General features: G+C 38.0%; 2 protein-coding genes across 6 annotated transcripts in view; one reads left to right on the top strand and one right to left on the bottom strand.

Moving 5' to 3' along the window:
* Positions 1–12,586, top strand: part of FLVCR2 (FLVCR choline and putative heme transporter 2) — a 71,759-nt gene extending 59,173 nt beyond the window's left edge. Inside the window, exons 6-10 of the mRNA XM_074235684.1 lie at positions 3,489–3,599; positions 5,639–5,744; positions 5,910–6,021; positions 7,138–7,190; positions 10,953–12,586. Of these exons, the coding sequence (XP_074091785.1) occupies positions 3,489–3,599; positions 5,639–5,744; positions 5,910–6,021; positions 7,138–7,190; positions 10,953–11,018 (448 nt within the window). The 3' untranslated portion in view covers positions 11,019–12,586. The remainder of the gene's footprint in view (positions 1–3,488; positions 3,600–5,638; positions 5,745–5,909; positions 6,022–7,137; positions 7,191–10,952) is intronic.
* Positions 12,587–13,199: 613 nt separating this feature from the next.
* The window catches only part of ERG28 (ergosterol biosynthesis 28 homolog), a 29,305-nt gene continuing 23,980 nt past the window's right edge, over positions 13,200–18,524 (bottom strand). For all 5 annotated transcript variants that reach the window (XM_074235685.1, XM_074235689.1, XM_074235687.1 and 2 more), the window contains 2 exons: positions 16,901–17,019; positions 13,200–16,728 (listed from right to left, as the gene is read on the bottom strand). In XM_074235685.1, the coding sequence (XP_074091786.1) occupies positions 16,649–16,728; positions 16,901–17,019 (199 nt within the window). In that variant the 3' untranslated portion in view covers positions 13,200–16,648. The remainder of the gene's footprint in view (positions 16,729–16,900; positions 17,020–18,524) is intronic.

Here is an 18,524-nt window from a genome sequence, read left to right as displayed (position 1 = left end):
CATCAGATACTAGTTGTGTGATCTTGAGCAAATCACTTAAAGAGCTGTTTGCCTCAGTTTTCTCACCTATAAAATAATGCCTATCTCCCAGGGTTACTATGAAGATAAATGAGATTATAATTGTCAGGTGTTTAGCATATAGAAAGTTCTAATTAAGTATAGTTGCTATTATTCTCATTATTATATAGCTATATAATAATAGCTATCATTCTGATTCCATTTAGTTTTCTTATTTTCACAATAGGAGATCTACTGAACCTGTTTGAAGGCCTTTACTTCTTCCTGAGCTTGTAATTGGAGTTTTCACAAATAAGTCCTTATTTTTGCCACATAACCAGCTCCTCTTCTTATGCTATGATTAATGTATCTTCTAGTCTGTTTTGGAAGCCTACACAACTCACAATGCAGTTCTCCTTTGCCCTTATAGGAGTTTAAAGAATAAACAAATTTAATGTTTGCTCTATCTAAATTTGACAATCTAGACCAAAGACCCAATGGCATGGGTCTGGGTATGAGTCTGTGATATTTTTTTCCCTTCAGATGGATGAAAGAGAAAAGGTTGTAGAGGAGAAGAGCAGGAGGGATTGTATCTTGTTTCTTTGGTTTGGGGAGTTAGAAGAGTAGCTGACTGGATTGTCTGAAAGAGGAAAACCAGATCAAGTTAAACAAATTGTGATTTGCTGAGACTATGCAAAGCTATAACAGGAAGTGGCCTCAGATGATGGAAGAGGAACCAAAACCAACATCATCGCCCAGTATTTGCACATGATTTCTGGTCAAAATCAAGAAAATAGAGGCAAGATCACCATAATCATAGGATTTGTCACTGAAAGAGACCTTAGAGAAAATCATTCAGTTCAACTCTCTGATTTTTTCCAATCAGGAAATTGATGCTCACAGAAGTTATTTATTTGTGCCATATCACATAATAAGTTGCAAAACTGAGATATGAACCTGGGTCCTCTGTCCAGAGGATCATTCTATTTTCTACTTTGCCAGTCACCAATGACTTCATTGTTTTTGTTATAAGTCATTCATGTTGCTGTCATTTAACTAAAGCATTGGAATTGGTTATACTGGGATATGGAATTTGGTTGTGGAATTGGAAAAGTCTTTGTTACTTTTGGGTAGTACAGGGTAAGGGGAGACAGTCTTGTATGCAATATTGGACTGGAATAGATTTGTGGAATAGAAATTGGAACAGTTTCCCCACTTGCAAAATAGGGACAATGGTATCTGCCTTTTATATTTAATAGGATTGTTGTGAGGTTCAGATGAGAAAATTTACATGAAAGCATTTTGTAAATTGTTATGCATGGTTAACATATTAAATATTAATGATTTTGAGAAGCATTATAGTATAGCAAATAAGATACTAGTTTTGAAATCAAGAAGATCTGAATTCAAGTCCCATCTTTGACAAGTCGAGTGAAATCAATGGAATTGATTTCTTTTTTTTTTAGGTTTTTTTTCTTTTTGCAAGGCAAATGGGGTTAAGTGGCTTGCCCAAGGCCACACAGCTAGGTAATTATTAAGTGTCTGAGACAGGATTTGAACCCAGGTACTCCTGACTCCAAGGCCGGTGCTTTATCCACTGCGCCACCTAGCTGCCCCTGGAGTTGATTTTTAGTAAAACTCATTTCTAATGAAATGTTATACTAGTGGAGTGAAGTCAATTATCCCTAGGCAATTTTCTAAGGCTGTTAAGATTATGATAGATTGTCAATCAGAATTAGTGGTGAGATTTTTCCATGCTACAAGCTCCTCCTACCTCTTCTTCTCCTGATTTTTTTGTTGTTGTTAAATCATTTTCACTCATGTCCAACTCTTTATTTTATTTTTTTAAGGCAATGGCATTAAGTGATTTGCCCAAGGTCACACAACTCAGCAATTATTAAGTGCCTGAGGTTGGATTTGAACTCAGGTCTTCCTGACTCCAGGGCTGGTACTCTATCCATTGCGCCACCTAACTGCCCCTCATGTCCAACTCTTGATGGACTATTTCAGCAAAGATACTGGAGTGATTTGTCATTTCATTTTATAATTCATTTTTAAAAATGAGAAAACTGAGGCAAACAGAATTAAGTTAATTTAACTTGTTCAGGGTCACACAGTTAATAAGTATCTAAAACCAGATTAGAACTCAAGGAAATTATTCTTCTTGACTTTAGGTCTGGCACTCTACCTACTATGCTGCCCCTACCTCCTCTTTTCCTGACTAATTAGTAATAATAGATAAAATCCCAGTAGTGAAAGTGAGCTGCCTATGGAAATCTGGAGTTAAGTCCCTTAGTCTTTTTCTGCAGTCAGGGAAATTGAGACCTGGAGTCAGATGCTATGTGACCCTGGGTAAGTCTCTAAACTTTTATCTATTTCAATTTTCTCATCTGTGAAATGAGGATAATAGTACCTACCTTCTGGGATTGTGATGAGGATCATATGAGATAATAATTGTAAATCAGTCTGCAAACCACCTTAAAGCACTATAGAAATTCTAGTTATAATTAAGCCAAGAACTTTTTTTTGAGACTTCTTCCTCCCACTTGTCTTTTTAGAAAAATGTTATTGATACTCCCATTTACTTTCGGGGTTTTTTTTAGGTGTTTTTTTTTTTTGCAAGGCAAATGGGGTTAAGTGGCTTGCCCAAGGCCACACAGCTAGGTAATTATTAAGTGTCTGAGACCAGATTTGAACCCAGGTACTCCTGACTCCAAGGCCGGTGCTTTATCCACTTCGCCACCTAGCTGCTCCCTGTGCCACCTAGCCGCCCCCTCCCATTTACTTTCTATCCACTTAGAATACAATATACAGATTCATTTTCTTCTCTGGAGAAGAAAATAGAGGAAAAAGGAGAGGAAAGGAATGGGAGAGGAGGGACAAGGGGAAATAAAGTAGGGGAGTAGTTGATAGAAGAGAGGGATGATCAGGGGAGAGGGTAGTCAGATAGAATACACTTTTGAGGAGGGACAGGATGAAAGGAGAGAGAGAGAGAGAGAGAGAGAGAGAGAGAGAGAGAGAGAGAGAGAGAGAGAGAGAGAGAGAGAATAGACTAAATGGGAGTGGGGAGGAATAGAAGGAAGGGAAATAAGAGTTAACAATAGCAACAGTATTGAAGCAACTTCTCTGATGGATTTATGATAAAGAATATAATTCATTCCAGAGACAGAGTCAATGGCATTTAAACACAGACTGAAGTACACTTTTTTTTTCTCTCTTTACTTTGTTTATCTTGAGGTTTCTTTATCTTTGGGGGGGGTATGTTTACTTTCACACAAGATTATTGTAAAAATGTGAAAATCATTTTTAAAAATCTTGGTGTATGGAGGCTTTCCTCTTCCTAGTTCCTAAGTGACTTGCCCCTATGAGGACAGAACCCCCTTGAGCTAGGAACTATACCTGTCAAATATGCTTCACAAGGTACAAATCTGATCAGCACTCAACAAGAAAAATATGGGGACTTCCTATTGACTCTTGCCTCCTAATTCCAGACAGACAACAGTGGTGGTTTATTTCATGGCGCTGGTGGGCATGGTGGTATATTCTACAACCTTGAGCCTTGGATACCTATGGGTTGTGTTCCTCACAGCAGGATTATTGGGGTAAGTTACATCTAATATATTTTAATTGGCAGGTGATGTTCTCTTAGCATCCTTGAAAGTAATACCTGCTCCTTCCTGCATTCTCCAATTTGTAATATGACCAAATGACATACATACACCATGTCCTTTACAAATAAGACCTTTGTTTGTTCTGCTGGAAAGGGTAGCACAAGTCAAGGGTCCTTGGGTCTACTTTGCTGAAGAGGAGAAAATACCAGTATATTTCTTTTTCAGAGCTCCTCTTGGTGTCTTAGGAGTATTTAGATGCTTTTCTAGGGTTCTATTCCAGGTTTATATGCTATATTTAGAAATTTCTCAGAATTATTTTATTAAAAAATCACTGGTGAGGGATAATAGAAAACATTATTTTGTCTGATCTCTGCTCATTGCAGGGAATTTTGCTTTTGCCTTACCATTCCTTCCCTGGTCTGTTCTGTAAACTGTAAATGTTCAGTTGATTGACTTTCAAAGTACTTAATCCAGCCCATTTTATTTATAGATGAGAAAGTTAAGGTGAAAGGGGGTCATGTGACTTTCTGGGTTATACTGGTGTCAGAATTTTGGTTCAACCTCACTTTCTGTAGGGCTTCCTTCCCTCAGTCTAAGGTTATCTTGCATTGTTGACTTTGTATGTATCTCCTAGATACTGTTACCTCATATATTTCTTTGTATGTACCTTGTTTATCTGTGGATATGTTCAGGGAGGTTTAGCTCCTCTTGTATGAGGGTTTGTTGAGTTCATTTCAGGGCTGCTCATCCATCTGCCTTTGGTATCCACCTGCTTTCTCTTGGCTCCAAGAAGCTGTAGCATGTGCAGAGGTCATAACCCTGGTAAAACCATTTGGGCAAATGGGCTTAACAAGGGTAATTGATAGGTATACAATTTATCAGTGATTTAGAGGGATCTGTACCCCATGCATGTGAAGATTTCTTCTTCTGGATGAGAATAATTTGTTCCAAAGGCCATGAATCAGGTGGCTGAAGTAGGTAGTGTGGAGTGCTTAGAGTATGGTCAAAGATGCCAAGATTATCCACTGCACCCTGGAGTTTTCTAGTTGTCTCAACCTTTTTTTTTTGTCAGTGAACTCTGATGAAACTGGAAGAGATTGAGGCTGATGACTTTGTGCAACTCTTCCTCATTTAAATCCAATTTACATTTAGGTCATTACATGGTGATATCACTGGTCCTCTTCAAAAATGAAGTATGAACAACAACAGTGTTCCAAGCACCCAGTCTTGCTAGGGAGCCATTCCTGGAGGAGACAGCATTACAGTAGGGTTTGAAAATAAGAAACAGTAATCCTGAGATTCTGGTCTAGAGTTACTGGTCTGAATTTAGTCACCTTGCTGTGTCAGAGATGTTCCTCTAGAGTTCAGGCATCATAATGTGCTTTCCAGGTCCTGCCTTTTCCCCCCATAACCAAGATGTATTATACTGACAAGTTGATCAACCCTGTTAAATAACATCTCTCAGTTAAGGAATTAAGTCAAGGTTTCTCAATATTTTTGTATCACAGATCCCTTTACATTTTGATAAAGCCCATGGAGCCTTCACAGAGGAATGTTTTAAAAATTGAAAGGATTGCTCTTCTTCAGTTAGTTTGCTGAAAATAAGTAATTTTTTCTGATCCAAATTCCTTTACCCTTCAAAATCTCTGGACACAGCTTCAGCTAGATATACTACGCTTTCTGGTATCATCCATAAACTTTGACTTCATCCTTGATGGTCTCTACATCTGAATTTCTTCCTGAATTGTGAGGGTGAGCTGACTATCTGAAGCTTGTTTGCTTGTGTTATTCCCTTTCTTTGTTATGATGAGGGGATTTGACCTTCTACATTTTATAGGGATGATTTGATTTCAGCAAGAACCTGGCTACTGGAATAAGGAAGATGACATAGAGAAAATGATGTGGTTTTTTTGGGGGCAAGAAGTTTAAAAAAAGGGAATGAGAAGGGCAAGGGAGAGGACAGAATTCTTTGTACTTGCTGCTCCCACTTCGTCCTCTTGTCTCAGTTATTCCTGTGATATTGTCTATAGATTTTTCATGACTGGATATCTCCCACTGGGGTTTGAGTTTGCTGTGGAACTGACATACCCAGAATCAGAAGGAATGTCTTCAGGTCTCCTTAATGTGTCTGCTCAGGTATGTCCTAAACACCATTCTTATTGGTTAGCTGTGATTGAAACCCTCCATAAACAACTGGATTTTTTTCTGGTGTGATAAAGTTGGTTGGATGACTGGATTTTATTGTTTGTTTTGTGATTTGTTTTTTTTCTCCATCAATCTTCTTTCTTTCCACATATCCAGATATTTGGGATCATTTTTACCATCAGTCAGGGCAAGATCATTGACCATTTTGGAACACTAGCTGGAAATGTCTTTCTGTGTGCCTTCCTTGCCTTAGGGACTCTCTTAACAAGTAAGTTGTTGCTGTTGTACAATCATTTTCCAGTTGTGTCTGACTCTTATTGATACCATTTGGGGCTTTATTGTCAAAGAAGCTAGAATGGTTTTGCTAATTCCTTCTCTAGCTCATTTTTACAGATGAGGAGACTGAGTCAAACAGAGCTAAATGACATGTCCAGGATCACATAGCTAGTAAAAGTCTGAAGCTGGATTTGAACTTAGATTTTTCTGAGTCCAAGCCAGGTACTCTATCCATTGTTCCACCTAGCTGTCCTAATTAATAAGTAGGATTCACCAAATACTTAGGGCTTCCAGTTCTTTGGCATGATGATAGAAGTTTAGGCTGTCAGCTAAGACAGCTAACAATTTACGTCCAAGTCAAGACATCACTTGGTGATGTCACTGGTCCTCTTCAAAAAGAAAATATGAACAACAGTATTCCAGGCACCCAGTCTTCCTAGAGAGCCATTCCTGGGGGAGACAGCAGTAGGTAGGGTTTGAAAATAAGAAACAGTAATCCTCAGATTCTAGTCTAGAGTTCCTGGTCTGAGGATCATCAGAAGGTGTATATGCATTTAATCAGTTTACAGAAAATGACCTCCTTTTTATCAAGTGTATTGGCTCTCAAGGCTCACCAAGAATGCTACTGATGGCTAAACTTCCTCTGCAGGAGTTTGGGGACCATGATAACAGACATTTATATAGCTCCTAGAAATTTATAAAGTGCTACAGCACTTTTGTTACAGAATAATAGAATTTCATATGAACCTCACAATAACCCTGGGAGGTAGATGCTATTATTATTATTATTCCCATTTTACAGATGAGAAAACTGAGGCTTAGAGAGGTTAAATAATTTTACAAGAGTCACACAAAGCTAGTAAGTGTCTGAAGCAGGATTTGAACTATCGTCTTTCTGACTTGAGAGTTCAGAGTCTAAATGACTTCTCCATGGCCAAAAAACAAGTGTCATGGATGAAGTAGACCTACAACATCTTTTGGCTCAAGTCCAGTACTCCTTCCACTGTCAAACTGCCTTTATTAGTAGAGAAAATATCTTCTGTACTTGTCCATATAGTAATATACTATTTAATGATTTTATATATCTCTTCTTTTCCACTATACTCAGTTTTCATTAAGGCAGATCTTCGGAGGCAAAATGCAAATATGGTACCAAAGAATGTGAGTATATGTATCTTTATATTATATCATGGTTAGTTTTAATCCTTGAGTTCTTACCTAGAGGCTAGGTAGAATAGAGGCAATCAGAAAATCAGGGCATTTTGGATTATTAGAATAAATGATTTTGCTTGTGTTTTGAAAAAGAATGAATTTAGAGGTTAGAGGCAGGAAAGTCCAGACATTATCAATTGACAGATACTTAAATGAAAAAAGATTGTTCTTCTCCAGATGCTCTCACCTGGGCCTTTCCTTAAGTTTCTTCCTCCATAGGAATAAATGAGAAAATTCTTCCTTTTCTTAGATTCTGATCTCACTCACTACCAAATGGCATGTAACTATTATTACAGAAGACCCCAGTCCCATGACCTTCTCATTAGCTGGCATGTAAAGGCAAGAACTTAGTTTGTATTATCATCAAGGAAGCCCTGAAACCCAGGACTCTCATATCATTTGGCAGCATTTCAGGCTATCCTGCTTGAAGGGATGGATGATTGATATGGGAAAAGACTGGCTATAGATAAGGTAGGATTCGAACTGTCAGGGATCTATTAAATCTTTAAAGGGAGAGATTAGTGAAGCAAGAAACAGATTGGAGATAAGGGTGTTAATAAACTGATTAACTTTACCTAGAGTAGCAAATTATGCCCAATTTTTGTAATCAGTTGAAACCAGCTTAAGGAAAAAGTCCAATAAGGTGTGAAGGACATTAAAAATGGGGCTGTTTCTCAGTGTTCTGAAGATAAGTATTAGAATGAGTAAGTTCTTCTTGGCCTTCAGTGATGCAGTGAATAGATCATTGGACCTAAAATCAGGATGATCTAAATTCAAATTAACCTGCATATTTTTGCTATCTGTTTGGCCTTGGACTTGTCACTTCACCTGTCTGCCTCAGTTTCCTCATCTCTAAAATAGGGATAATCATAACATCTACATCCTTAGGTTGTTGTAAGGATCAAATGAGATGCCATCTGTAAAGTGCTTTGCAAAACTTAAAACAATATATAAATATTATCTTTATCATGATGGTTATTATTTTACCTTCAGCTATTCGAGGGGAGCAGGTGGCAGCAGAAAGGGAAGAGGAGAGCTAGTTAGTGTCCTTGGATGTCATTACCAGTCTAACCTGATGACTTAGTTAATTGACAAACATTTCTTAAGTGTGTATCATGTGCCAGTGCCACTACATTGACATTGGGAAAGCACATTTTTTTTTAAATTGAGCTCATGTTTGGCAGAGGACAACATGGAGCTCATTCCAGAAGAAGGCATTTGCCTCAAGTCCAAGGTAATCATTGCTTTGAACTGAAAGCACAGTACCTCCAACTTAGGAATTGTTTGATTGACTTTTGAGGTTCTTAGTCCAGACCATTTTATTTATAGATGAAGAAGCTAAGGTGGAGAAGGGTCATGTGAACTGCAGGGTAACTTGTTGCCAGGGTTACACTGAACTGAGATTTAACCTCACTTTCTGTAGACCTTCCTTCCTTCAGTCTAAGGTTACCTTTTATTGTTGATGACTTTGTATATATCTTATAGAAACTATTCCTTTGTATGTATTTTTGTATTTATCTTGTTTATCTATGTTTATGTTCAGAGAAGACTAGCACCTCTGGTGTGAGAGCTGGCTGAGCTCTTTTCAGAGCTGCTCATTCATCCACCTTTGGTACCCATATGATTTATTGTGGTTCCAAGAAACTGTAGCATGTGCAAAGGCCAAATGCTGGTAAAAACCATGGGCTAAAACAGATTGAGGGCAACTGACAGGCCAAACCTGTCAATGAGATAGGGGAATGCTTACCCAAGCATGTGAAGACTTCCTCCCCCGCTCCATGGAATGGGTGGATGAGAACAATTAGTTCTAATGACTATAAAGGTGGATGAAACGATAGTGTGGAGTGCTTAGAGCAAGGTAATCCTTTACATTCTAGAAAATTGCTAGTTATCTTGACTTTTCACTTCTAACTGATAACTGTGGAAGACAGAATATGACTGACTTTGTGCAACTCTGCCTCACTTAAATCCAATTCACACATAAGTCAAGATAACACTGTGATGTCATTGGCTCTCTTCAAAAATGAAGAAAAAACAATATATTATATATAATATAAATTATAAATTTAATATATATATACACATACATACATATATATATATATATATATATATGTATATATATATATATATATATATATGCACTGTATCCCAAAAATCTTAAGACAGCTTCAACATTTAATAGATTAAATTTTATTCAGTTGTTTCAGATTTTTCATGGCACCATTTGGAATTTTCTTGGCAATGATGCTGGAGTGGTTTGCCATTTCCTTCTCTAGTTTATTTTACAGACAAGGAAACTGAGGCAAACAATTAAATGACTTGCCTAGGGTCACATAACTAGTAAGTGTCTAAGGGCAGATTTGAATTCAGGGAGATGAGTCTTCTTAATTCAAGGCCCAGTACAATACCTAGTTACCCCCTAGGCCAATATATCAGAATATCTAAGGTCTCATGAGTACCTAAGATTTAGGAGATTAGTTGATGGAATGTATCAGGTTAAATGTAAATGTATTGTGTAATGGAAACTTTTGAGTTCTCAAGCAATGCACTGAGTTCTAGTGACCTCTATGGTTCACCTGGAGCATGGTTTGCTGCCAGGGGAATCAGGAAAGAGTAGAGGCAGGAGAGACAATTAATTGGTGGAATGTGACAAGGGGCAGCTAGGTTGCACAGTGGATAGAGCATTGACCTTGAAGTCAGAAGAATAAGAATTTGAATTTGACCTCAGACACTTGGCTCTTACTATCTGTCTGACCTTGGGCAAGTCACTTAAATCTGATTGTCTAGCATCCAGGGTCATTTCCAGTCATCCTGATTCCTAACTGGCCACTGGATTCAAATGGTTCTGGAGGAAGAAGTGAGACTGGTGACTTAGCACAGCCCCTGCTCATTCAAATCTAATTCTCATGCTTGTTATGGCATCACTTCCTTGATGTTGTGATCTTTGAAAATAAAGGACAAAAATTATTATTAATATTATTATAATGTGAAACAAAAGAGTTAATTTTAAATCTTTGTCACAGCTATATATATGTATATATATATATGTATATTAGAACTATATATATTCTTTTTTTTAGGGTTTTTTTTTGCAAGGCAGTGGGGTTAAGTGGCTTGCCCAAGGCCACACAGCTAGGTAATTATTAAGTGTCTGACACCAGATTTGAACTCAGATACTCCTGACTCCAGGGCTGGTGCTTTATCTGCTGCACCACCTAGCCACCCCAGAACTATATATATTCTTATCCTCTGGGTCCAGAACCTCCAAATGGTGTTTTGGAACAGTTGCACAGAATAACTATGGAGGCCTAAAGGGTTTGAACTGGAACTGCTCTAGTTTGAGGGTAAACTGTTGCCAGTACATCAGTACAAAAGACTCCTCCCACTAGCTAATTAGTGATGGTCATTGTATCATAATGAACCTCAGTGTTTGTTTGTGTGTGTGTGTGTGTGTGTGTGTGTGTGTGTGTGTGTGAGAGAGAGAGAGAGAGAGAGACAGACAGACAGACAGACACACAGACAGACAGACAGACATTATGCTCTTCTGGTTCTCTTGCTCCTTCTCTTTTCAGCATCCAATGATCATTAATCATCCATGTCACACCTTGCAACGGTGGGGTACTATATATTCACTACTGTACAGCATTTCCCAATGAGCTCTTGATAGCATGGCCATCTTCCGTGACATGCTTGTTTTTGTTTTTACAGAAAATCCTAGATGAGCAGCCCCAGCAGGACAGAGACCCAAATCAGTCACTTGATGACTGCCTCTGAGAGGAGGAAGTGTGAGAACCTGTGGGAAGCTGAGATGACCAGGCCTACCCCCCACCACTTTGGTTGCCAGCAAGAGGTTCCTCATTGTGGACATATGAGAGAACCATCTAGGATCTAATGACCATGACAACAGGATCTCCTTCTTCTAGGTGTGCCCTTCTAGGGAGTTGAGATGATTTGGTCAAAATTACACTTTCTCCCACTCTTGCCATCTCTTGAATTAGTGGAGACTATGCTGATAAAAGCCAGCAGAGCAAGGTGGAGCCCAAGTTCTGACTTTGGATCCCTGCCTCTTCCCTTTTAACCCTGTTCTTCCATGGAAAAAAGCCTATAGAATCACTATGGGAAGGAAGTTCCTACAGAAACTAACTTACCAATTGTGACTTTTTGAACTTTAGATGAAGCACTTTGAGAGGACTAGCTGTTACTTAGATGAAAACAACCAAACCCAGTAATTCCTGGAATGACCAGAGCTGGCTCTTGCAAACATTGGAAGAAAAGAGTAATTGGATGGAATAGGTAAAAATATTTGAGACTAGGCTCAAACTGTTTAATGTTGGAATCTCTCCAAGTTGCCTTTCTTCAGTTGATCAGATCAAATACTCTTATTTCAGATACTTCCTTTTGTCCTTCAAGGAAAAATTATTGGTAGGGCTAAGTTGTATGACTGCTAAATTGGAAACTTCAGCTATTTTGAGTTTTTAAAGGAAAAAAAGATTTTACACAGAAGTGTCTGTGTAATAATTTATGATCAGTTCTAGCTGTATATGCAGAAATAGGTCTTCACCTGTAGCTTAATCCTGAGTCAAAGGGTCCCTAACTGAAGGTGGTAACAGTAATCCTTTTTTTTTCCTGCACATTGCCATGGTTTCAACTATTCTAAGAAATTCAGACATATTCTGAGGAGTAGGTAGAAGAAAGCAGGGGTAAAGGTGTAGGGGTAATAGGTTTTTGATCTGGGCAAGTCTCTTTTCTGGCATCCAACCTTTAGTATCTATGCAAAGAAATTATACATGCAATCCCCACTACCCTTTTTTTAGCAATAATATCCATCAAACATTCCCAATATAATGCTTCTCCCTTTGAATTACCTTATACCAGACTCTCATCAAACCTTCTACTTAGTTTCCCCTCTTGTGCTATGGGGACTTCTCCTGAGAATAATGAAAAGTGAAGGATTTGGCAAAATCTTTGTTATTGCCAAGTTCCTTGATCTCAGCCTGCTAAAAGCAGGATATCCTTGAACTAATGACCTGGAGGAGTCAACTTTTGGGTATGTCTGTGGCATACCCTAGGGAAACACTCTGTGAAGATGCAATCGGGGGATTTTTGAGAAGTGAATAGGTGTTGATGAAGGCATGAGGGGAAAATAATGTTAAAGTATATCAGGGAAAGCTATATCTATCTATCTATCTATCTATCTATCTATCTATCTATCTATCTATCTATCTGTCTATCTATCTATCATTGATCGATAGATATAAAAAGCCTAACTTTGGAGAGGGGGAAGGGCTTAAAATTCCTTATGCCCATCAGTTTAATAAAATGTTTATTGAATACTGCCATAATTTATGATGAAATAATATGTATTTAACAATTGTGATAAAATATTATAAGAAAATATGATTTCCCAAGTAAACTGCCTTGACTATGGGGAGGAATGTTTTACTCAGAACTCTTCATGATGAATGGGTGAAGCCTGTTTTTTTCACTGTTTTGTTAATGCACTGTAAAACCTAGTAGGTCTTTCCAATTTGTCATAGCCTCCTTTGATATTGGAATATATATATATATATATATATATATATATATGTATATATAAAATGTATTGTCTGGAGTCCAGCTTAACTAAGTTTATAGAGTTACAGCTCCAGTAGTTTGCTTGCCAGGTGGATTTTTAAACTGTCAACTCATGAAAAATAGAGGAGTTTCCATGTGCAGTGGTAGGTTACATCATTATTGTCAATGAAATCAAAAGTCTCTCAAAAGTCCCTCATATGGAGGATGATATTATTTGATAAAGGGTTCTATTCATTAAAAATTAAAATTAAAAAATTGATTAAATGAGCACAATCATAATCCTTAGAATTGGAAGGCCTTTTTAGATCCAATGCCTTCATTTTATTGATGAGGAAATGGCAGGCTAGATAAAGACCTATATCTGAGAACAATAATCAAGGTGAAATGGTGGAGTAGATTTGAAGGTAGAAAGGCCAAGAGAAATAGTCAATAAATATTTATTAAGCAACTACTTTAAACCAGACACTGTGCTAGCTGTTATGGAACAAAGAAAAACAAGTGACAATTCTTGCTTTCCAGGAGCTCAGCCTAATAGGGTAGAGAACAGGTAAATAGTTAAGCTAAAAATAGGATAAACTGGAGATAATTCAAAAGAGGGAAGTCTGTTTGCATTTAGGCAGGAATAGGATACCTATTATTCAGAAGAGAACCCTGTTAGAGGTAGGTCTAACACCAGCACTCATATTGGGGCACAATGGCAAGTTCTAAACGATTAACAGAATTTGTCCTAATACAGACAGGATATGCACCAAGGATACAACAACACTTAGATTCTCTGTTGCCCTTCTCATCTCCATGGGGAATTGCATCTGGTCAGCAGATAAGGGTATGGTGATTCAAGCTCTTCAAAAATCCACTGACTTTGGAGGAGCCCCAACTTGCCACTTGGCAGGAATGCTTTATGACAAGTTATATCAATGAAAACAGGGTCCAATAAAGTCCCAAGACCTTGTTGCATTTTAGAGAAGCCAGGGAACCATTGGCATCATCACAGACTCCTGTCCCTATTTACAGAAAGAGCTGTGCTTCATTTTCCAGACAATGCTGGTTCATGAATAAAATCCATTTATAACAAGGAGCAGCTGTTTGCAAAGCCATTGCTTTTTTGAGTTCTGCCTCAAAAAGGGTATGGAGTATTTTCACTAAGCACAGTATTGCTGAATGCCAAGGTGGTCAGGCCATCATTGCTATTTGCTAACATTTTAAAACTTTATTTATTTATTTATTTTTCCAATTACATGCATAGACAGTTTTTAACAATCATTTTTTTAAGGTTTTGAGTTTTACATTTTTTCTCGCTCCCTCCTTTCCCTCCCCCTTCCCCCAACAGAAATATTTGCAAACATTTCAAAGCCCCTATTATTTGAATATTACATCATGGAAGTTTTCTTCTATCTTGCTTGCTGTCTCTTCATTCCAGGTCATCTTAAAGAAAATATTTAGATTATCCTGCTGTTGCTAGTTCTCTGCATGTTTTTTTTTTCTGGCAAAGTGTTCTAAAAAGCATCATTTCTGTGATGACAGGATGTTTAAGCATCTAATCAATATTGATCTTATCCTTATTTGGAAATATTGAATTGAAATACTGCTTTTCCTCATTCCCACACCTGGATACCTGGATTAGGGAGGATGCCAAGATTATAAGGCAGGGGCAGGAAACCTCCCCCACCAGTCATATTAGTGTGGTGTTGCTAAGGCAACTGCCGGCAGGACTTGAAATTCAATAAATCTAGCAGCTCTTTAAGGGTGAATTAATTAAATGCTTGATCAAATATAGCCTGAGAATGATGTTATAAATATCCAAATGGTTCTTGGCAAAAAAAAAAAGTTCCCCAGCCCTGCTGAAAGGAAATGTTTCAAGGCCTCAATTATCTGAAGTGACAATCACTTAACACAAGGGCTCAAACATCATGATACCTCTCTGGAAATGACTTTTATTAACTCACTAGTTAAAGAGTACTGGATAGAATCAGGAGACAAAGGATTAAATCCTGCTTTTATCAATTTTCCTGTTGTGTGACCATAGGCAAGTGTCAGGTTTTTTAATTAGTAATAATGGGGACAACAGCTAAAGCATTCTTATAAGGCTATCTGACACTCCAAGCAGACAAGCTACATAAAACATGATATGCTATTTATAAGTTTTGATGTCTTTTATTTTTTCTACCTGCCACATTCTAATATATCTTCTCACAATTAAAACAAAGAGAAACAAAATTTGACTCTACCCATAGTCCCCTCTCTCCTTTTCTACTAAGAAAAGTTTTGCAATGTGGTCTAGGGCTAAGAATAGTCACTGTGTTATATTTTATTTTAACTTCAATTCAGTTGCCTTTTAGCATTTGTTATTATATTGCAGCCATCATTATAATGTAGTTGTGTTATTAATGTCTTTATGAAAATCTAAGAGATTTTTATGTAGACCTTTCTCCATACAATTACATTTCAATTCCAACTTTTGTCTTAACCCTATCACAAAAAACTTGCCTGATGACTTTGCTCATTAATTTCTGAATACTCAACAACAATTTGAGTCAAGCCACAGAGCTCAGGATCTAATTGTATGATATCAAACTTCTTGACCAAAGGCAAGTGCTGGATCTTTATTTTTGTATGCTACTATAGTCTTGAACACATCCAATACTGTTGAATGATCAAACAAATACTAGAAAGAACAATTCATGATTTTTTTTTCCTACCCTTACTTTGCCCTTTTTTGCCATTCAGGTCTAATAGTCATTCTTCCGTTGTCTCCAGGTCCTATGCACTTAGCCCCTTGGCTACCCTGTGATCCTCCTTAATCTGCTCATTGGTTATCCTGGTCATGTTCATTTTTACTGATCTTGGTTAGCAACATGACAATACAGGTTGTACCAGAGGTATGATCTGAACCTGGGTGTTCCTGATTTCACATCTAGCCTTCTTATTACTATCTATGCTACCTTACGGGTTTGCTCTATTTGGTTTACAAGATTTTACCCTGAAGTATCTGTTGACTCTTTACTTGTGTAGGGCCTAAACACATCTTTTCAATTATTCATCTCTTTTTGAGGTTATAAAGAAAAACCAAATAGGGTCAAACCTTGGGGAAGGAGTTTCCTGAGTGCATGGGAAATGAATGGCAGACAGGAAATTAAAAGCTCATTGTTATTACAGATGAAGGCTAGGATTCCTTAGAATATATAGATCTTGGGCTACTTTAATAATAAGCAGAGTGGTTATTTTAATGATGAGGAAGCAGAATAAATGGCTATATTTTCTTTCCTTCCCTTAGGATGCAAGTGAGGCAGGGGAACTCTTGCTCTATTGGGTGAAATTAGAGCAAAAAGACCCAAGGAAGCACGTGTTTGTTTACCATTTATTACAAAACGACCTACATAGACATCAATTTTCATAAATTCTACAATAAGACATAGATCTTTCCTCTCCAAAGGCAGAAATAACACATAGCTTTCTATGGGTTTACTGATTCACAGGGTCATTGTCTTAGGAATTTTGAAGAATCCTGGATCCAGTGGGAAAGGACCCCATTCTAACCAATATGGTCCCTAGTACCAAAGTTTTATTAGAGATGCTGCAAAAAGATGACAACTTAAGAATATCCAGCTCTCATTTTCCCTCCACACAAGTAAAATTAATGGACGAAACCAAAAATAAAGGTAGAGCTCAGGATAGAGAAACCTAGTTGTGGCAGCAATTCAAAACACTGAGACAATGGGGGTAGAAAAGGGGGCTGAAGGCTGAGGAGAGAAAAGACATCAGGATAGGTGGGGAGAAAAGGCTCAGCTATAGGTAAGTGATGCTGGCAAACAGTAGATGTACACAGGGTTTCATTTTCTCTTCTTGTGCCGGGACACTCGCTCTACCTCCAGGTACTGCAGTCCAAGCAGCATCCCAAAGACAGAGAAACCTTAAACACACAGGAAAAGGTCACCAATCAATCAAGTATTCAGTATGAACATGTTAACTCTTGTACCTTTTGTCATTTCGTTCCTACCCTCCCAAATTCAGGCCCAGGTTCCCTCAGAGTGATATGAACCATTCTTTAGTGAAGGGGACTAAGGCAGCTGCTTTATACTCACTTGCCACCATCAATGGGGCCAGGACTCCAACCGTTGGAGCAGCTGTCTCGAATACAAACACCTCAGTGAGAAAGTGCCCCAAAGCAAGGAAGAAGGTCCAGAGTGTAATGTGGTAGAGGCTGCAGAGGAGCAGATAGTAAGAGTGTGAAGTTACTGTTCTGTGGGGTGCAGAATACATAACTCAGCAGGAAAGAATCCAATGGTCACAACATATAAAAACATTCAATGGGAATAGATTCTGGTGAGAGAAAATACATATTCCCCTAGTTCTTGGGGGTATTTTATAAATAAGTTGAATTCTGCCTTAGCTTTTTGGAGGCACCATCTCCCCTCAGGCATAATACAATCAAAGAACCACAATGAAGGTTTCATTTGCTAGATACGTGGGATATTCAGGAAGGGGTAACTTTCCATGTATCATCAGCAAATTGACACAGATCCAATGCAATAGATGACTAAGACCCTATGACTTGTAGAAGAGGTACAGACACACTGTGAGGGTTCACTTCAGAGAAAACATGATGAAGTTTGTTTAGATAGGCCTTGAGAGCTAACTAGAACATGCCCTGGTAAAGAGGGAGGTATAACTTGACTTTTGTATGAAACTTTTAGTTTTGCAAGCCATCACCACCCTCAGGGATCCAACCTTTACGTACATTTTCTCATGTGATCCCCACAACACATCATATGAGGTAAATTAAGAAATGGGTTAGAGGATGTGACTTTCTCAGGATTACTCAACTAATCAGTATTTGAAGTGACTTCAAATCTAATACTCCAACAATGAGTGGATGGATAATAATTTGGGGATGAAAGAAGGCTAAAAGAAGAAGGGACCCTGGTGTTAGATCATTTGTGATGGCAAAGAAACTGCTGTGGGGAGAAGGGTTAGTAAAACAAAAGAAACAGCTAAAGGTTCAGTGTGTTCATTCTAAGAGCAAAATCTGCCTTATATAATAGGAATATTTCACCTGGTATAGCATTTTTTTTTGCAAGGTAATGGGATTAAGTGGCTTGCCCAAGGTCATACAGCTAGGTAATTATTAAGTGTCTGAGGTCGGATTTGAACTCAGGTACTCCTGACTCCAGGGCTCGTACTCTATCCACCCCACCATCACCTAGCTGCCCCACTGTATAGCATTTTAAATATTCTTTTTTTATTTTCAATTTAACAAAAATCATTCTGATAACTATGTTTAAGTATTATTTTTATAGATGAGAAACTGAGACAGGCATGGCCAATCACTAGCTTAACAACTTGCATCCTAGTTGGTGGGAGAGCTAGGACTGGAATGAACACTATTTATTAGTAGAGTCCCAGGCTCTAGCCACTGAACCAAGTTGCCTTCAAAGTTTTATATCAGTTATCTGATCACCGCATAACCAACGAACAGATGAAACACACATTTAGGAAACCATCCATTCTTGCCTTGGCAAAAGCTGATTCTTTGGCAGGAGTCACGTTTAAGTTTACAGAGATAAAATGGCACCATTTCAGGTTCAAAATATTACAATGAGGCTATGGAATTCATAGTGAGAATAGCCTTGTTCCAAATCCCTCAGAACCAACTTCTCTCAGTTCAGTTCTCTTTTGGTGTACTGGCTGCGAGCCCCAGGGACCAGG

Source organism: Macrotis lagotis, chromosome 4 (assembly GCF_037893015.1).
Source record: "Macrotis lagotis isolate mMagLag1 chromosome 4, bilby.v1.9.chrom.fasta, whole genome shotgun sequence".
Taxonomy (NCBI): Eukaryota; Metazoa; Chordata; class Mammalia; order Peramelemorphia; family Peramelidae; genus Macrotis; species Macrotis lagotis.
Note: the sequence above shows the minus strand (reverse complement) of the source record. Positions and strands in the feature narration are given on the sequence as shown.